Source organism: Penicillium taxi, assembly GCF_028828555.1.
Source record: "Penicillium taxi strain IBT 34144 chromosome Unknown utg000001l_segment0_segment0, whole genome shotgun sequence".
NCBI classification, from domain to species: domain Eukaryota; kingdom Fungi; phylum Ascomycota; class Eurotiomycetes; order Eurotiales; family Aspergillaceae; genus Penicillium; species Penicillium taxi.
In genome coordinates, this window is record NW_026643203.1 from 1,724,133 (window position 1) to 1,739,867 (window position 15,735).

Consider the following 15,735-nt stretch of genomic DNA (forward strand, 5'->3'; position numbering starts at 1 on the left):
TGCCAAACAATCTGAACTGATATGGGGAACCACAAAGTTGTGTGTATTCGGTTAAGGCCAGAAATGTCCGGAGATCCGTGATTGTACCTAGTACCCTGAAAACCGGCCAGGACATTGTTCGAAAAGTCTCGAGCGAGATAATTTTACTTCTTAGAAATGACTTCCTTTGCATGGTCGAGTAGTGCTGCTGTGCATCGAATGTATCGATTTGGAATCTCAACTGGAGCTCAACCATCTCGCAGTTTCGCAAGAGCAGCAGAAATGCCCTCGCTCAACTCATCGGGCGGCTGAGATTCTATCAAGGGTTCCGGGTTTGCAGCAGCCATAGCTCGGCTCTCAGCCATCACAGCGCGAAGCACTTCCTCATCTTCGTCCATGTCCGCAATGCCCGACTCCTTAGCCGGCCGAGGTTCCATCGAGGGTTCCTGGTTCGCAGCAGCCATAGCTCGGCTCTCGGCTAGAACAGCGCGAAGCACTTCCTCATCTTCATTCATTTCCGCAACGCGTGGCCTCTTTGCAGGCTTCACTGCTCCACTCTTAACATTTGCTTCAGGTGCCAAGGCCTTCTTGGTAGACTCCACCCTAAAATCTTCTCGTACAGCTCTGCACCATTGCTGTACCTTCTTCTCTCCCCAGCCCGGAACAGAGCCTATCACATCCGCTTGCGCGTTAACAGCATTCTGCAGAGTTCCAAAGGTAGAGATCAAACTTGCTGCATTCGATTTATTGATAGTGCGGGGAGTCGTAACGAATTCAACGAGAGAATCTTTGTACGACTGCGATTGTTGGGCACGAATTGCGGTGGGCTGTGCGTTTTCGGAGGATTTGAAGAGCTCGAGGTAGTGTGCGGCCTCGGGGGCGGACCAGCATAGAATCAAGGTGAGGTTGTTAATGAGGGATGTCTTGGACAGCTCTTTGAGTGGGTCTTCATGGTTGGGAATGTCCACCATAACCAACACGATTCGTAGCTGGTATTTGCCCGCCAAGAGTCGGAGGCGTGAGTATATGTACTCGGGGTGTAGGCGGTGGTATTTCAAGGATAGGAATAGTGCACATGTTGTTGTTCCGATGACATAGTCGGCGGGGATATCGGCATATTCCCAGGGAAGAAGCTTGATGTGGCTTAAAATTGGATTCCCTTTCTGCCGTGTCGACACAAGTATCGCTGAAGTAGCGGATCGATTGGGAAGGGCTTGCGGCTTTGGCTGCTGAACTTTGGGTTGCTGTGCAGAGGAAGAGGCGGATCTTGAATCGGCAAGGGCCTGCGGTCTACGTTGTTGAACCTTTGGCCGCTTCGCAGAGGAAGAACTGCCGGATTGAGCGTCCATAGTTGGAATTGGAACTTCGATGCGTGGATCGAAGCGTGGACATAGTGATAGCGATAGTGATAAAGCTCCGTCTTATCGGGGCCCATTTTTAATCCTCACCGCCCGACATACTCGATCCTTTTTGCCGCCAATTTTTTTTTTCTAACGAAAAGTCTAGCCTCTAGATCAACATTATGGCCGAGTCAAACAAGAAGCGACGTCTGTCAGAAGACGTTCCTACTGAAAACTCCGAATCGAAAATGGAGACTACTAAAACTGATGTCAAAGAAAATCAACCCAAGCGGACGCTCTTCGTTCGGTCGCTTCCTGCGTCAGCCACCACTGACAGCCTAGCCGAGTACTTCTCTCAATCCTACGTGATCAAGCATGCGACTGCTATCAGTGATCCGACAACTAAGCAATGCAAGGGCTACGGTTTCGTTACATTTGCCGATCTGGAAGACGCGGAAAGTGCACTGAAGGAACTGAACGGATCCGCCTTCGAGGGAAAGAAGATTGTGGTTGAATACGCCCAGCCCCGTCAACGTGAGATTGATGAAAAGCTGGGAAGGAGTGTCCCCTCTGCTGCTGGTCTAAAGAAGAAGCAGGAGCGTGAAGATCTGAAGAAGGAAAACACATCACCCAAACTGATTGTCCGCAATTTGCCTTGGAGCATCAAGGAACCTGCCGACTTGGCTTTGCTTTTCCGCAGCTTTGGAAAGGTCAAGTTTGCAACTCTCCCTAAGAAGGGTGCGACTCTTGCCGGTTTCGGCTTCGTCGTTATCCGAGGTAGGAAGAATGCCGAAAAGGCTCTCCACGCTGTGAACGGCAAAGAAATTGATGGCCGCACATTGGCTGTGGATTGGGCTGTGGAGAAGGAAGTCTGGGACAAGACAAACAAGGGTGATGAAGATGAAGTGAAGGAGGAAGAAGAGGAGGAGGAGGACAGTGAGGACGTGGACATGGAAGATAAAGATGAGGACCTAGAGGAGGGCTCCGATGCGGAGGACTCCGAGGGAGACGAAGATGAGGATATGGAAGATCTTGAGGAGCTAGAGGATCAGGAGGAAGATGATGACGAGGAAGAGGAAGAGGAAGAGAAAGAAGACGAGAGATACGGTTCCACCATCTTCCTCCGCAACTTGCCCTTTTCTTGCGACGACGAAGCACTCTACGACCACTTCAAGCAATTTGGACCTCTTCGATATGCGCGCATTGTGGTTGACCGCGAGACTGAAAGACCTCGCGGTACCGGATTCGTTTGCTTCTGGAAGCCTGAAGATGCCGCGGCGTGCGTGCGTGGCGCTCCCACAAATAACCCAAATCAGATGCCAGTCGCGAAAGAACGTTCCAACCCAGCCGCTAAGCACTCAGTCCTTCAGAATGAGAATGACGATGTCAGCGGAAAATACACGCTCGATGGTCGAGTGGTACAAGTCACCCGCGCTGTCAACAAGAACGATGCCGTAAAACTGGAAGACGAAGGCGCTTCACGTCGTTTGGTGCGTGATAAGGATAAGCGTCGCCTCTACCTTCTATCCGAAGGTACAATTCCCTCGAATTCGCCGTTGTACCAGAAGTTGTCGCCCTCGGAGATCAAGATGCGCGAGGAAAGCTATAAGCAACGACAGAAGTTTATCAAGAATAACCCGGCCCTCCACCTTAGTCTTACTCGTCTGGCAATTCGCAACATCCCCCGTCACATCACCTCCAAAGACCTGAAGCAACTTGCACGACAAGCTGTTGTGCAATTTGCCACTGAAGTCAAGGGTGGTGTACGACAACCTATCTCGAAGGAGGAGTCATCCCGGTCTTCGGAGGAGATGCAGCAGATGGAACAGCTGCGTAAAAGGAAAGAGAAGGGTATTGTGCGACAGGCTACCGTTGTCTATGAAACCCGTGAAGGTACCAAGGTACCAGAGAAGGGAGGTGGTGGCCGAAGCCGTGGTTACGGATTCATTGAATACTACACCCACCGCCACGCACTGATGGGTCTCCGCTGGCTCAACTGCCACTCTATCGATATCCCCGTGAGCGCCCAAACAGAAGAGAAAGAGAAGAGAAAGCGCCTGGTTGTCGAGTTTGCCATTGAAAACGCACAGGTTGTCAAACGCCGCAGCGAGATTCAAAACAAGCGTCTCGAGAACAAGGAGCAAAAAGAGATCAGAGAGAAGGCCGAGGCCAAGGAGAATAGGGAGAAGAAGGCGAAGGAACAGCCCGTGGACAAGGACAATAAGGGCAAGAAAAGAAAACGTGATCAAGGCAAGGGCAATGGCATCAAAAATGCCGGGGCTGATGAGGAGGACGACGAAGAGAACAAGGTTGCCAAACGCAATCGCATCATTGCAAAGAAGCGGATGCAGCGAAGAGGCCGCAAGGGCAAGGCGTAAAATTGATTCAGTATTTTTTGTTATCGTAGAGGCGGCGAATTCTATAACCTTTGAACCCTTTCTATCTTGTATCTAATGAGTCCAGATACATACCAGGACCGAAATAAAAGCATTTGCAATTGGCAAGAGTCTAGTTTGATATCTCAAACCAACCCTCAACCCTAGAAAGTATCTCCCATAACGTTGAAAGCGTCATGGAAGGTATCTAAGTGTTCGTAGCCCCCTCAACCTTGCCAACAATATTGTACCGCTTGCTGAAGAAAGTAAACCAATCATGCAGCACTTGCTTCTCCTTGTCCTCCAAATCAGACCACTCAGGCACACAGTCTTCTGGCTTAAGGGAGGAAAGTGCAAGAGCACGCGAAGGGTCCCTACCAGCAAAGACTAGAACAAAATCTCACATCAGTAACCTGTTTGTCGCATAACCGAGGTCCAACAAAATCTCACCGCGATATTGACCAGTGGCTGAGTAGGCAGGGTTCCGGGTCACGTCAAAGACAACTCCCTTGATAGCGAGTAGAGTTGGGCGATTGGGATCGGATCCTATGGGTATGCGACGCATAAGTTCAAGCTGTTGCGGAAACGATCAGAAATCGGAGTGCGGGGGAGTGGTTACCGTCGCTTTTGGCCAATTCCTCTAGGGAGATCAGGTCGTCTTTTGGGGGATCTAGCTGTACTGGCACTTTTGGCGCGAAGCGCTCGCGCTTTTGTTCCGAGGCCATTGTGTGATATGTGTGAAAGTGAAGATATTCAGGAGGATTTAGCTGTGATCAATAGTGTGGGGCAGGCGGGGTTATCGGCGCTTATAAACTCGGCTTTGAGATTTACCAAGTCCATTTTAGAATTGACTAACTCTCTAGTACTGATATTGTATAATCTATCATCTGTAGACATAACACTTTAACTACGCTTCTAGATCTACTGTTCTGAAGTTGATGACGTCAAATTGTGTTTATTAACATCCCGAGGCCTGCTATCTAGGGATCCAGTGCCACTCAACCTTCAACCTCTACAGGCTGCCTTATATCTTCGAGTCTAATATCTCAACATGTCTTCTCCATACGCTAAGTCGCATCCTCCATTCCACCCGACAAATCTCCAGGGCCATGAAGAATCTGTGCATGACCATGTCGAAGCCGACATGGTCTATCATCTATATTTTGAGGATAACGACAGCTTTTTTCCCTCCTACCTGGCTAGGACAAGACGACAAACCGTCTCAACGAAGATCATCCAATGATAGCTCAAGCATCACCAACTCTAAAGACGCGGAACACGACCATACCAAATGAATCGTCCTACCTATATATGAAGGCATAATGATTGGAATGGACAAAACCTTGCGGCTTATCCTCTACCTTGCATCCTATTTGCGTGTTCCATTATTCGACTCTGAGTGTTCCTGTATCATTTTTATACATTCTCAAATCAAGTATAAGTCCCACTATCAAAGGTTGAAAAGAAAGTACCTGCCCAGATGCCTGTGACAAGTCCTCGTAATAGTTATTTTATGGAAAGATTATATAACACCAATATGCAAGGCCAAAGCAAATGCATAAGTCCATTATTTATCCTCTTTGCCCGCTTGAGCAGCCTCGGCAGACTTCAGAGCATCTAAGCGCTGCTTGTTGCGCTTCCCCAGGATGCGCACTGTATTCTTGCGCTCGATCTCAGTCATCTGGTCCCAATTCCCGATTCTGGCCAACGTGCCATCCACATTGACAACCATAGGACCTAAATGATCAAAGGAGATAGTTGATCCACCTTCAGCACTAAGATCGAGACGTTGGGCGGTTGACGAGTCCTCGGTGGACGGGAGAGCAAGCTGCTCCTTTGCTTGTGTGTTGGTTTCCTCTTGCGGGCGAGAATCGCTGGGCTCTTTTTTCTCTGGGCCTGTGGACATTGTGTGCGCTTGACGAGTTGACTCGAGTGGTCGGGATATAGGGGCGCACTGTGGAAAGAGGACGGTGTAGAGTCGCGAGTAGGGAGTTTGGAGTTGGTGTGACGTGTTTAGGAGCGATGCGCTTGGGATTGGAGCTCGAGCAAATATCGGAGATACACTTAGTTGAAGGAGGGCGATGCGGTAGGCTGTACGCGACAACTGCATGCTGGAATTATCAGTATTGGAGAGGAAGTTACGGTGGCGGCGGTGGAGATGAAAATGATGGTGGAGCAGATGATTCTGGAACCCGCGAGACTCGCCGCAACTATAATAACCTACAAGCAAATAACATCTGAATATCAAATAGTAAGAAAATTGAAATTGTATCCAGAAGACTGACTTTTGTACATTATTTTATCTTACAAGGTTGTTGGCGGAGTATACTATAATTAGCGAAACCACCAATTAACCTAGATCAAACCAATTAGTGATTTTGGGGTTTGGAGAATGAGAATTCAATTCCACTTACTGAACCAGTGACCCCTTCTCCAACTCCTTTAATACTATGCCACCATCCTTTGGGAATGAACAAACCATCACCAGCCTCTAGATGAGCTTCGTATCCAGTCCCTGAAGCAGTTGCACCCCACACCATCTCATCCAACAGAATGCGTTCTTGACCTTGCATCATTTCCTCTCCTCTAAAAGCAGCAGCCTCTCGACTGCCACTTTTTCCCAATTGCTGCCGCACCTTTGAAAAAAGAGCCTGCCCTTCCGTCGGTGCTAATAGCCTAACCACCTTCTGGCCGGCGAGCTGTACGAAGAGGTTCGGGTTAGGATCACGATGGAGCGGAGTGTATGTGGGCGGATGGCCAATCCACACGTTCGTATCATAAACATCGCCTTTACCAGCCTGTGCAACAATATCTGGAGTCGGGAAGTCCTCGCGCAGAACTGGAGGGAGGTCTAGAAGCTGACATTGCGCGAGGTAGAGTCGCGTCGACTGTGGAGATGTCTCTGCCACGCGCATCCATTCAAGGAAGAGTGACATCGGCGCATTGAATTGCCGAAAGCCTACTACATTCGTATTACTTGAGTTCTGGTTGGCCAGCTCTGTGAGTTCTAGTGGAACAAACGCGTCCGCGCCGTGCGCTTGTAAATATTCGATATTCAAGCGCGCCGCGGAGGTCTTGTTCTCTGTCGAGAGATCATTGCCCTGAAACCAATGCTTCAGTGCAGGCAGGTCACGAAACTTGGAGCGTGGGAGTATGGCGGGTTGTTCTGGGAGAAAACATTGCTGGCGGAAAGTCTCGACGCGATCGTCGTGAATGGGTTCGAGGGGGCTGTATGGACGGGCTGCTGACGCGGAGAAGAGTCGCAGATATCCTGTTCGGCTGATCGAGGATGGACCTCTTACGATGAGAGTGGAGAATGACCGGGAGTTCATTCATGCGGAGTTGAGAAGAAGCCTGAATGGAAGCCTGAGGTTTGGAGGAAACGGGGTTTGAGTTCAAGCCTCCAGCCCTACCCGATCTCCCCATACTCATTGCTTAGATTAAGTACTCAGTCCACAGTCTATACTTAAAGTAGCATTCAGCCCCACAATCGGTTGATTTTGTGAATCACTTCTGATGGCCCTAATCATACCTGTATTTTTGAAGTTACTTCATCCTCTAATTCCACCCTCTCTCCTTGAAAATAGAAGGCACAGTTTCTACCAGATAGTGGCTCCACCAAATATATATTTCACGTTAACCTTGTCTAGAGATGCCTGTGCGTAAAAGCTTGGGTATAAATTGAAATCATATACCTTTCATCATAACTTACGTTTAGCAAATCTGGGTTCCCATATCTGCCTGTAAAATCATCTTCTACAGTAAAAGGGTAAAAAGGATTTTCTTCTCCACACTAGACTATCAAGAGATGTTTGTATGCCCAGATGAAGGAACGTCGCCTAGTCAGGAAAGAATTGGCTGAAAAGTACTTGGAACCTCACAACGGATCAACAAAAAAGACAGTCAAGACTCGGGGTAATCTATTCGAGACAATGGCACGGTATTTTTCTTGTCTGAAGTCAAAATTACCGTCACACAAGTCTGTATAATGCATCTGCTTGGTACCTGCAAAAATGGCTTGTTTTTGTCCGGAGACTCTCGTTTGCGACCCTATTACCGTCCATTATATATGGAGTCGTAAATAATTGAAGTCCACCCTTCGCTTTGCAAAAAGTAGGAAACCATGGGTATTTATAAATATTGTAAGAAATCTTTTACATAGACAAAACCCTATAGCACAAAAATATATGAACCATGGTACTTTAATAGGTGGGTATATACACCTGATTCTGGAGGGTACTTTGTGTATAACCACAAGACTATGCCACGTAGACTTGATCTTCTAGGTCAGATGTGGAAGGAGTATGCGAAGTCCGGTTCTCGATACATGACCGTGAAGCCCTTTGTACTTTGCATGGAGGCGGATACAGCCGTAAGCCTGGTCATCTCATCCATATCTAGCCATACTAAAGCTTTGTGCAGTTTGCGTGGGGACCTCTTTGCTATGTCATCGCATAGATGATAGTTGCGGAGTCTCCATACCGTCATCCTGCACAAATGATTATCTTTATGGGCCAGTTCTACGGTGATGTCTTGTATTATGCGACAAGTATAATGGAAGAGTTATACCATGGGTTGTCTTATTCTCGCCCGGAGGCTCACTACTATTGGGGCTACTTTGTCTTGCTCAACGCCTTTTGGATTGTCATTCCAGTGCGTAAGCAACCCATTCTCGTAAAACTCATATCACATATTCTTGCGTGGTGATTGTTGCTATAGTCTGCATAGGCCAAAGTTACTCGAAGATAGTGGGAGCATCCTGACAAGCCTCCGGTCCGGCAGTCAAAAAAGAACCTGTGAGCTTTAAACCGTAGTCTCTTCCTTATGCAGCATGAGGGGAACGCAGCGAAAAGAGCAGACCCGTAGGCTATTTTGATATTAGTTTTCACGCTAAAGAAGCAATACCAAGCTGATATCTTCAGAATGGAGTCCTGGTTATAATTGTGCGATTTGCATCACGTACACTTAATATACCAGTATCCTGAAGCAGCGGCCCCTTAACCTGTCGTTTAATTTTTGGGCGGCGGAGTGGTTCTTGCGCAAGCCTAATATGCTCAACTTGATATTTACATAATTGAAGCTCTTCCTAATAACGAACCTAGTACTAGACAGATAAGAAGGTCTTAATTCCTGAATTGGCGCAGCCAATATACCTATGATGGTGGGACATAGCTACCATAACTTCCCATTATCATAAGCGTCAGGTATTTTTGCTTCAGATAATCTGCTCTCCTTAAAGAGACACCATAAAGCACGAATAGTTCATTAAAAATAGTATACCCTACTCCGTAATCGATATTGGTGGCCGGAGTGCGAATTTCTATACTTATGATAAAATAGATACCATCTTGGATCGGAGTAAGTAGTACCCTAGAAAAGAGCTAATATCAGCAAGTTACACTTCAAAACCAGACCCAATGAGCCATGCTCGAATTGACTACTTTCTATATAAAAATAAGAGAAAAAAGAGAAACAGAGTATTGATTTACTGTGGTAGGTACAAAAGTAAATGATTGAGGTAGCTTGGTTGACAAGGAAGCCAGGAGAATTTTCGACGAGGACATTTCGATCTTCTTATAACCCTCGTATAGGTAGTTCGGGTTTTTTTTGTAGTTACTGTAGATTGGCGGAACAAATCGCATTTTCCTCCGCTGCTGCTAAAGAGCCAAGCTTCAAGTCCAGCAGTGGATTTGCACTTCATGCCACAAGAGTGGAATCTGTGTAATTGAACCCAAATGTGTAAGGAAAAGAAAGGTTTCCCATTTAGGGCCCTACTAACTCATCGGCCCTGCTCCAGGTTCCTTAATGTCGATATGCTTGGAACGCTAAACGTATATGGATTAGCGTCCGGCAGATCAGTACTGCTCTTCCTACACTTTCCAAAACTCCTGCACTTTCCAATTTTTGAATTACCATCTTGCCTATCTGTAAATCCTCTCTTTTTTAAACTTTCCATCATGAGTCCTTCAAATTCCGATTCCCCAAGTTCTGGACCCCCAGAAAGCTCAAGTCCAAAGGAAAATAAACCACCTAGTCCTTCCAAGCACCCAGAGAAACACGAAGACCCCATTAATAACCCAGAAAGCCAGGATCATGAGAACTCCGAGAATCCAGACAAATCTATTTCGTTGAAAAATGTCCGCTCCGCCAAAAAAGCGCTGGAGCTTCTCGCACAAACCGAAAACCTTGAGATTGAGGAGTTCATCGTGTTGACAGACGTCACATTGAAATTAGGCAATTCCCGTTGGAACCTGCTAGGTTCCCAGTACCCAAAAATCCGCAAAACCTTTTTGCCCGAGCAAGGCATTCTTGAAATCAAGATGCCAAAATGGGCGCACGAAGTGATTATTCCTTGGCTGGTGATTTGTGATCGGATATGGAATAGTGAGATGGGCCTTTATAATGCCGCTGAGCGCCGCGATTTTATGATATACGCAAGTCCACAGATCGATTTTGTGAATCCTCCATATTAGGGCCAAAAGAAGGAACCTGATGCCCTATTGATCTCAAAACGAGCTCCCTCTACCTCCCCGGGAAAATCGCCACTCCCAAGTATCGTTGTCGAGATCGGTTTTAGCCAGAGCTATAAAAGTCTCAAAGAAAATGCCCGAAGGATTCTCATCGGAGCGTCCCCTACAGCACAGCTCGTGATACTAGTGAAGTTCTTTTGTCGCAACCCCGGGATTGCCATTCGTTTAGAAGTCTGGAGACTAAATGCGGCGGGAATTCCCAACTGCGATGAGGAGCGAAACATTTTTCCAATTCAACAAGAGCCACCCACCTATTTACGTTACCCGTGCCGAGCTTTTTGGATCAGGTCTGGTGTTCCCAACCCGAAATTCCAGGGATCTCTTTCCCCTCGACTTCAACGACCTGCGAGACATCATTCGAATCACTTTAGCCCGGCAAGGTCTCCGCCCACACCCATGACAAGGATTTTCTCAACATCGACCACGCTCCATCTTGATTCCACCGTCATGCTGGAAACTTATTAGCTCACTTAAACCGACCCCGAGACCATTCTTTTGGTTTCAAATCTCCCCTTTTCCGATTTTCTGGGATTCTCAGTTCGAGGACCTCTGCAGTTTTCCATATTATTAGTAGGTGCAAAATTCCCTTTACCTTTTCTGCTCTACTTCTAATGATACTATTGCTCTTAACCATGTATTAGGTCTCTTGGCCTTAATAGACGAAAATGTGCCTAGGTCAAGTGGCTATAGAACATGGCTACTATAAGCAGGTAAAACACTAATTCGATGTTGTTTTGCTTATAAATCCATAAGAAATCGATACTGATATAGCTATCATGGCCGTGGAGAATCAGTAATTGATGCTGATCGAGTGTAGCTGTTTCAGGCAAAAAAATTGTCTTTAGCCATTCAATACTAGTTGAGTTTGATGTTTAGCCATTCTCTGCTGTAGTATAAAACTAGTCTAGGATGTCGGTTTAAAACCATGGAGTCTGTAGGTCTTTGCCTTTAAAGATAATGAGTGGACGAATCGTTTTACTAGTAACCGGCCCCATAATCGGTTGATTTCGTGAACCATTTTTTGAATATGAAGTTACTCCATCCTCTAATTTCTCTTTGCTTTACTACGAACGTTAAAATGTTGGAAGGTTCCAAATTTCCAGTACTACGCCTTCCGCTCCTGTTTCAGGTGTTAGAATCGAAGAAAACCACGTATATGTTGGGCTTGTAGAAAGGGCTCTTCTTGAGAGATTGTGAATTGATAAGCCCCTATTCTGAATTCGAACACTGGAGTGATCCCTGGATCGGTTCTTCTTGTGTTGATTCCACCTGACTTTCATCGCTTCTTTTCTCAGTTCAGCATCATCAGCCAAAACATTTCGCACTCTTCGTGCATTTGACTTCTTTCTCTTTAACTCTCGTCTCACTTCACTAGACCTCTTGTTTCTTTTCTAAAGTAACTCCTTAAGTGTTCATGTCGTCCTCGATAATTCACTCAGCTTATTTATTTCCAGATATATCTTGTTTGAAGATTGGTTTATTTTTTTTATCTACTTTGTACATCTTTTATGTGAAGATTTCGTCACCTACTACTTCGGACCAATTTTCTTTTTTGGCTTAGTCGAGATCTCTCGTCATAGGATACTTTTAAATGGTGACGGGGATGACTAGCTGAGTGAGTTAGGAGAAGTTTTTGGCGGAAATTGGACCTGTCAATGCTCCCACATTATGAGGTGAATTCCTGGACCTCACGATCACGTAGTTTAGCGAATGGAAACTACAGATGGCAAACGATCGCGGGCAGAGATTGTTGATTAGAGGTAATTATCTGGGTTAAGTTCTATGTACAAAGGTATATCCATCTAGGTATCATATTTGTGGAAGGATAGAAATGATAAGTCGACCTTTCAAGGTTTGAAGTTGCGAGGTGTACCTAGGTTGCCTGTAAACCCATAATCCTAGCAATACTCATACTCGGACAAGGAATTTACCTAGTTAACCTTGGCATTTGCTGTCTGTCGGTACACCTGTACCAAGTGTGGAATAGCTATTCGATAGGCTAACGCCCACTTCTGACACCTATCACAGGTAACGCTTTACGCCCCTATGATATCTGTGTGTCCTTTGAAGTGGTTGTAAAGTCTGGTTTTTCATTCATGGTGAGGATTAGCTATTTATCTCACAAGTCGCTCTTCTGTCTGAGACGAATGTGTTCCATCGTCTAAGACAGAATAGTCGGTAAAGACGGGACATCACAGTTATATGCATACTGTTCAAGGTTGTCGTTTGTGATGCACTCTGAACAGGGATTCGTGATGTGTCGTTTGTCCAATATTCCAACACTGTCAAACCTTCTTTACCGACAGCTGTAGTCAGACAGGTCTACAATTACGATTGATTCTTCATCATATAACCGTGTTTTGTTGCTATGACTGTTGGGCTTTTGTTTGACAGATCTGAAAAACTTCAATAGCATCGCTCCGCCTCATCATTATATATTACGAGCTCAAGAGCTATTCAACTGCTGTACTACCCATCATACTTTTCAAACAATTCACAAATAGTTTATTTCTCTACCTATGGACAAGTCATCATCTCAGATCGGGGAAGATGGGCTAAGTTCCAGTGACTCCCACTTCCAGTCTGCCAAAACCTCAAAACGGCTGAATCAAATTGACCATGTTCGCCAATTAGGGATTGGCGATCATATTTCACTGCCACAGCTCGTAGTATGTGGTGATCAATCCGCAGGCAAAAGCTCAGTTCTCGAAGGCATCAGTGGGTACCCTTTTCCTCGACAAGATGGTTTATGCACACGGTTTCCTACTGAGATCATCCTTCGTCACGATATTCAGATAAACATGATGACGGCTAGCGTTCTCCCAAGCGCATCACGCTCAGTCAAGGAAAAGATCGGTTTGCCGCCTTTCAACATGAGTTTGTAGACTTCAGTGAGCTGCCAAGCATCATTCAAGATGCATCCCGTTTGATGGGTATTCGCGGCTTCAGTGACGATGTCGATGCTCCTTCTTTCGCCTCGGATGTTCTCAGGCTAGAGTTGGTTGGAAACATAAACCTTCATTTGACTCTGGTTGATCTCCCCGGATTGATATCGGTTTCGGAGAATGATAAAGATGTTGAATTCGTGCGAGAGCTGGTAGATCGCTATCTGGAGAGCCCACGCACCATAATACTCGCTGTCATACCAGCAAGTAGTGATGCGGAGACTCAGCCTATTATTCAACGAGCACGGCATTTCGACAAAGATGGTACGCGAACGATTGGAGTCATCACCAAGCCCGATCTCATCAACAAGAATACCGAGCAACGAGTCGCACGATTGGCAAAGAATCTGGATCGTACCAAGTTTAAGCTTGGGTTTTTTCTGCTGAAGAATCCTTCCCCGGACGACTTGGCGAATGGAATGACATTCCAGGAGCGACGCCAGGCAGAGTTTAAATTCTTCTCTAGAGCGCCCTGGAAGGCACAAAACCTTGATCAATCGAGGATTGGAATCGACAATCTTCGATCATTCTTGGAAGACCTGCTAAGTCGGCACATTGAGCAATGTCTTCCTGAAGTTTTGAAAGACATTCGACGTGTTCTAAAGGGTGCCGTTGACGAGACTTTTGATCTTGGTACTGAAAGGTCAACCTCAAGTCAGATTCGCGTGTTTCTGATTCAGATAAGCATGGAAATTCGTAACCTCATCACATATGGCGTGGAAGGAAACTACGGTGGGCATCAGGGGGACTTCTTCACAGAGACAAACTGTCGCCTTCGTGCCGCTGTTCATAGAAAAAACGAGAGTTTTGCTCAATACATGGCAAAGCACGGTCAATTGAGAAAATTTGTTGCTGATGATGATGCACCATCTGAAATATCTGAAGAGGAACCTGAGGAACAAGTGAGATTCAAAGACAACAGCGAGAATGAACAGATTTTCGTGACAGCATTGCAAATGTCAAGATGGGTAAAAGAGGTATGATACCGAGGTCACACCCGAGAGCGATGCTAATTATAATAGATGTATCATGAGTCGAGAGGTCAAGAATTATCTGGGAACTACAACCATTCCCTGTTACAGAGATTGTTCCTTAGTCAATCATCTCGCTGGCATGATATATCTCGACGTCACGTTCAATCAATCGTGGATTTAGTGACGCAATTTGTGAAGTCTGTGTTGAAGTCGGTGGTGAAGGACTCTGAAGTCCGCAGCAACCTGTGGAAGAGAATAATGAGCACTCTACAGGGGAACGTTAAAAATGCGTACCAAGAACTCGCGAAACTTTTGCAGGATGAACAGGGCCACCCAATCACCTACAATCATTACTACACCGACAACGTCCAAAGAGAGCGACAAGACAGCGCAAAGAGGGATATGAAGAATTCAGTTGATGCAGTAACTCGACATGAGAACCTCGGGTTTGATTCCCAATTAACGAAGCAAAGATTTGTTCGGTCCTTCAAGACCGTGTGAAGATCAATATGGTTGATCGAGCCTGCTCAGAAGCATTGATTGATCTGAACGCCTATTACAAAGTAAGTCACTATCCGTCCGGGAGGAATACTGACTATCACTGACATAGAAAATCAGGTTGCAAGGAAATCTTTTGTTGACAATATTTGCCGCCAGGTTGTTGAAAGGCATATCCTCAAAACCTTGGTAAATGTTTTTGACCCGACAACTGTGAGTGGTTACAGTGATGAGGAACTTTTACAGTTGGCTGCCGAGACACCAGAAACTATTCGTCGACGTACTAAAGTCCTTGAACTTCAAAGCGCGCTGGAGTCAAGTCTTAAAGAGCTTTCTATCTAGACGACTGATTGCTCATTATGGGTGCCTCTGGGGATAGTTTTCTCTTACTGGTTTTCCATCCCCCTGAGTGTGAATACAAGAGAAACCCACTGATTTTTGTCTGCTATGATCTACCTCAATGCTATTGAAATTTTTTATCCCATGTTTTGTTGGCGTGGACTTGGTTTTTTCGTAAAGGGAATAGTTGTTACTACGTACCGGATTTCTTCTGCCACTTCTTGACGTTCCCCTTCCGTATCAGTGTTTCACTAGTGTCTACACAATACATTTTGGCCGATTTCCGGGCTTAACAAAGTGGAGACTTGAAAAAACCATATACATAGACCGCTGAACTGGCCTATAATCACTCGATCGATTGTGAATTCAGATCGCGTCAGATCCGAGTCATTCTTTATCTGTGCCTCAGGCACCAGTGGTAGACCCAGCTCATCTCTTCCCTTCGTCACTAGCTATCAAGCATCTTAGCTATCAAGTATCCCATGGCTGATGGTGGCATTTTCAAATGCAGATACAGAACCGGCCCGTCGGTCGTTTGCCCGGCGCTTGCCTAACTGAAACTAAAGCTGGGTACTCTAAACGCATCTGATACTAGGCAAAGACTCAATCAACAAGTTTTCAGTGACTGTAGCAGCTTCACATCTGATATCCGTCGTGTGCTTCAATCCGCTGACCCCGGTTTACCTGTCAAATTTGACTATACCACTGATCATTATGCCGTTGGGAGCGAGCTCGGGCTGACGGGACGTTTCATG

General features: G+C 46.1%; 8 protein-coding genes across 8 annotated transcripts; 5 read left to right on the forward strand and 3 right to left on the reverse strand.

Moving 5' to 3' along the window:
- Positions 1-227: 227 nt before the first annotated feature.
- On the reverse strand, positions 228-1,328 carry N7495_000612 (DNA repair protein RAD10; the record flags this gene model as incomplete). The annotated part of the gene is made up of 1 exon (XM_057203282.1): positions 228-1,328. One exon carries the CDS (start codon positions 1,326-1,328, stop codon positions 228-230), a length of 1,101 nt encoding a protein of 366 aa, XP_057067355.1.
- Positions 1,329-1,501: 173 nt separating this feature from the next.
- N7495_000613 (mRNA-binding ribosome biosynthesis protein NOP4) lies at positions 1,502-3,697 on the forward strand (the record flags this gene model as incomplete). Its single annotated transcript, XM_057203283.1, has 1 exon — positions 1,502-3,697. One exon carries the CDS (start codon positions 1,502-1,504, stop codon positions 3,695-3,697), a length of 2,196 nt encoding a protein of 731 aa, XP_057067356.1.
- A 205-nt stretch (positions 3,698-3,902) lies between these two features.
- Positions 3,903-4,419, reverse strand: N7495_000614 (putative progesterone binding protein; the record flags this gene model as incomplete). Its single annotated transcript, XM_057203284.1, has 3 exons — positions 3,903-4,068; positions 4,108-4,240; positions 4,314-4,419. 3 exons carry the CDS (start codon positions 4,417-4,419, stop codon positions 3,903-3,905), a joined length of 405 nt encoding a protein of 134 aa, XP_057067357.1.
- A 326-nt stretch (positions 4,420-4,745) lies between these two features.
- On the forward strand, positions 4,746-4,937 carry N7495_000615 (uncharacterized protein; the record flags this gene model as incomplete). The annotated part of the gene is made up of 1 exon (XM_057203285.1): positions 4,746-4,937. The coding sequence occupies one exon, from the start codon at positions 4,746-4,748 to the stop codon at positions 4,935-4,937; it is 192 nt and encodes a 63-aa protein (XP_057067358.1).
- A 324-nt stretch (positions 4,938-5,261) lies between these two features.
- On the reverse strand, positions 5,262-7,026 carry N7495_000616 (uncharacterized protein; the record flags this gene model as incomplete). The annotated part of the gene is made up of 2 exons (XM_057203286.1): positions 5,262-5,894; positions 6,121-7,026. The coding sequence occupies 2 exons, from the start codon at positions 7,024-7,026 to the stop codon at positions 5,262-5,264; spliced, it is 1,539 nt and encodes a 512-aa protein (XP_057067359.1).
- Positions 7,027-7,955: 929 nt separating this feature from the next.
- N7495_000617 (EXPERA domain-containing protein) lies at positions 7,956-8,401 on the forward strand (the record flags this gene model as incomplete). Its single annotated transcript, XM_057203287.1, has 2 exons — positions 7,956-8,066; positions 8,153-8,401. The coding sequence occupies 2 exons, from the start codon at positions 7,956-7,958 to the stop codon at positions 8,399-8,401; spliced, it is 360 nt and encodes a 119-aa protein (XP_057067360.1).
- Positions 8,402-9,651: 1,250 nt separating this feature from the next.
- On the forward strand, positions 9,652-10,689 carry N7495_000618 (uncharacterized protein; the record flags this gene model as incomplete). The annotated part of the gene is given in 2 exon segments (XM_057203288.1): positions 9,652-10,149; positions 10,168-10,689. 2 exon segments carry the CDS (start codon positions 9,652-9,654, stop codon positions 10,687-10,689), a joined length of 1,020 nt encoding a protein of 339 aa, XP_057067361.1.
- Positions 10,690-12,743: 2,054 nt separating this feature from the next.
- Positions 12,744-14,983, forward strand: N7495_000619 (putative dynamin GTPase; the record flags this gene model as incomplete). The annotated part of the gene is made up of 5 exons (XM_057203289.1): positions 12,744-13,080; positions 13,140-14,146; positions 14,192-14,566; positions 14,617-14,706; positions 14,762-14,983. 5 exons carry the CDS (start codon positions 12,744-12,746, stop codon positions 14,981-14,983), a joined length of 2,031 nt encoding a protein of 676 aa, XP_057067362.1.
- Between the last annotated feature and the right edge of the window lie 752 nt (positions 14,984-15,735).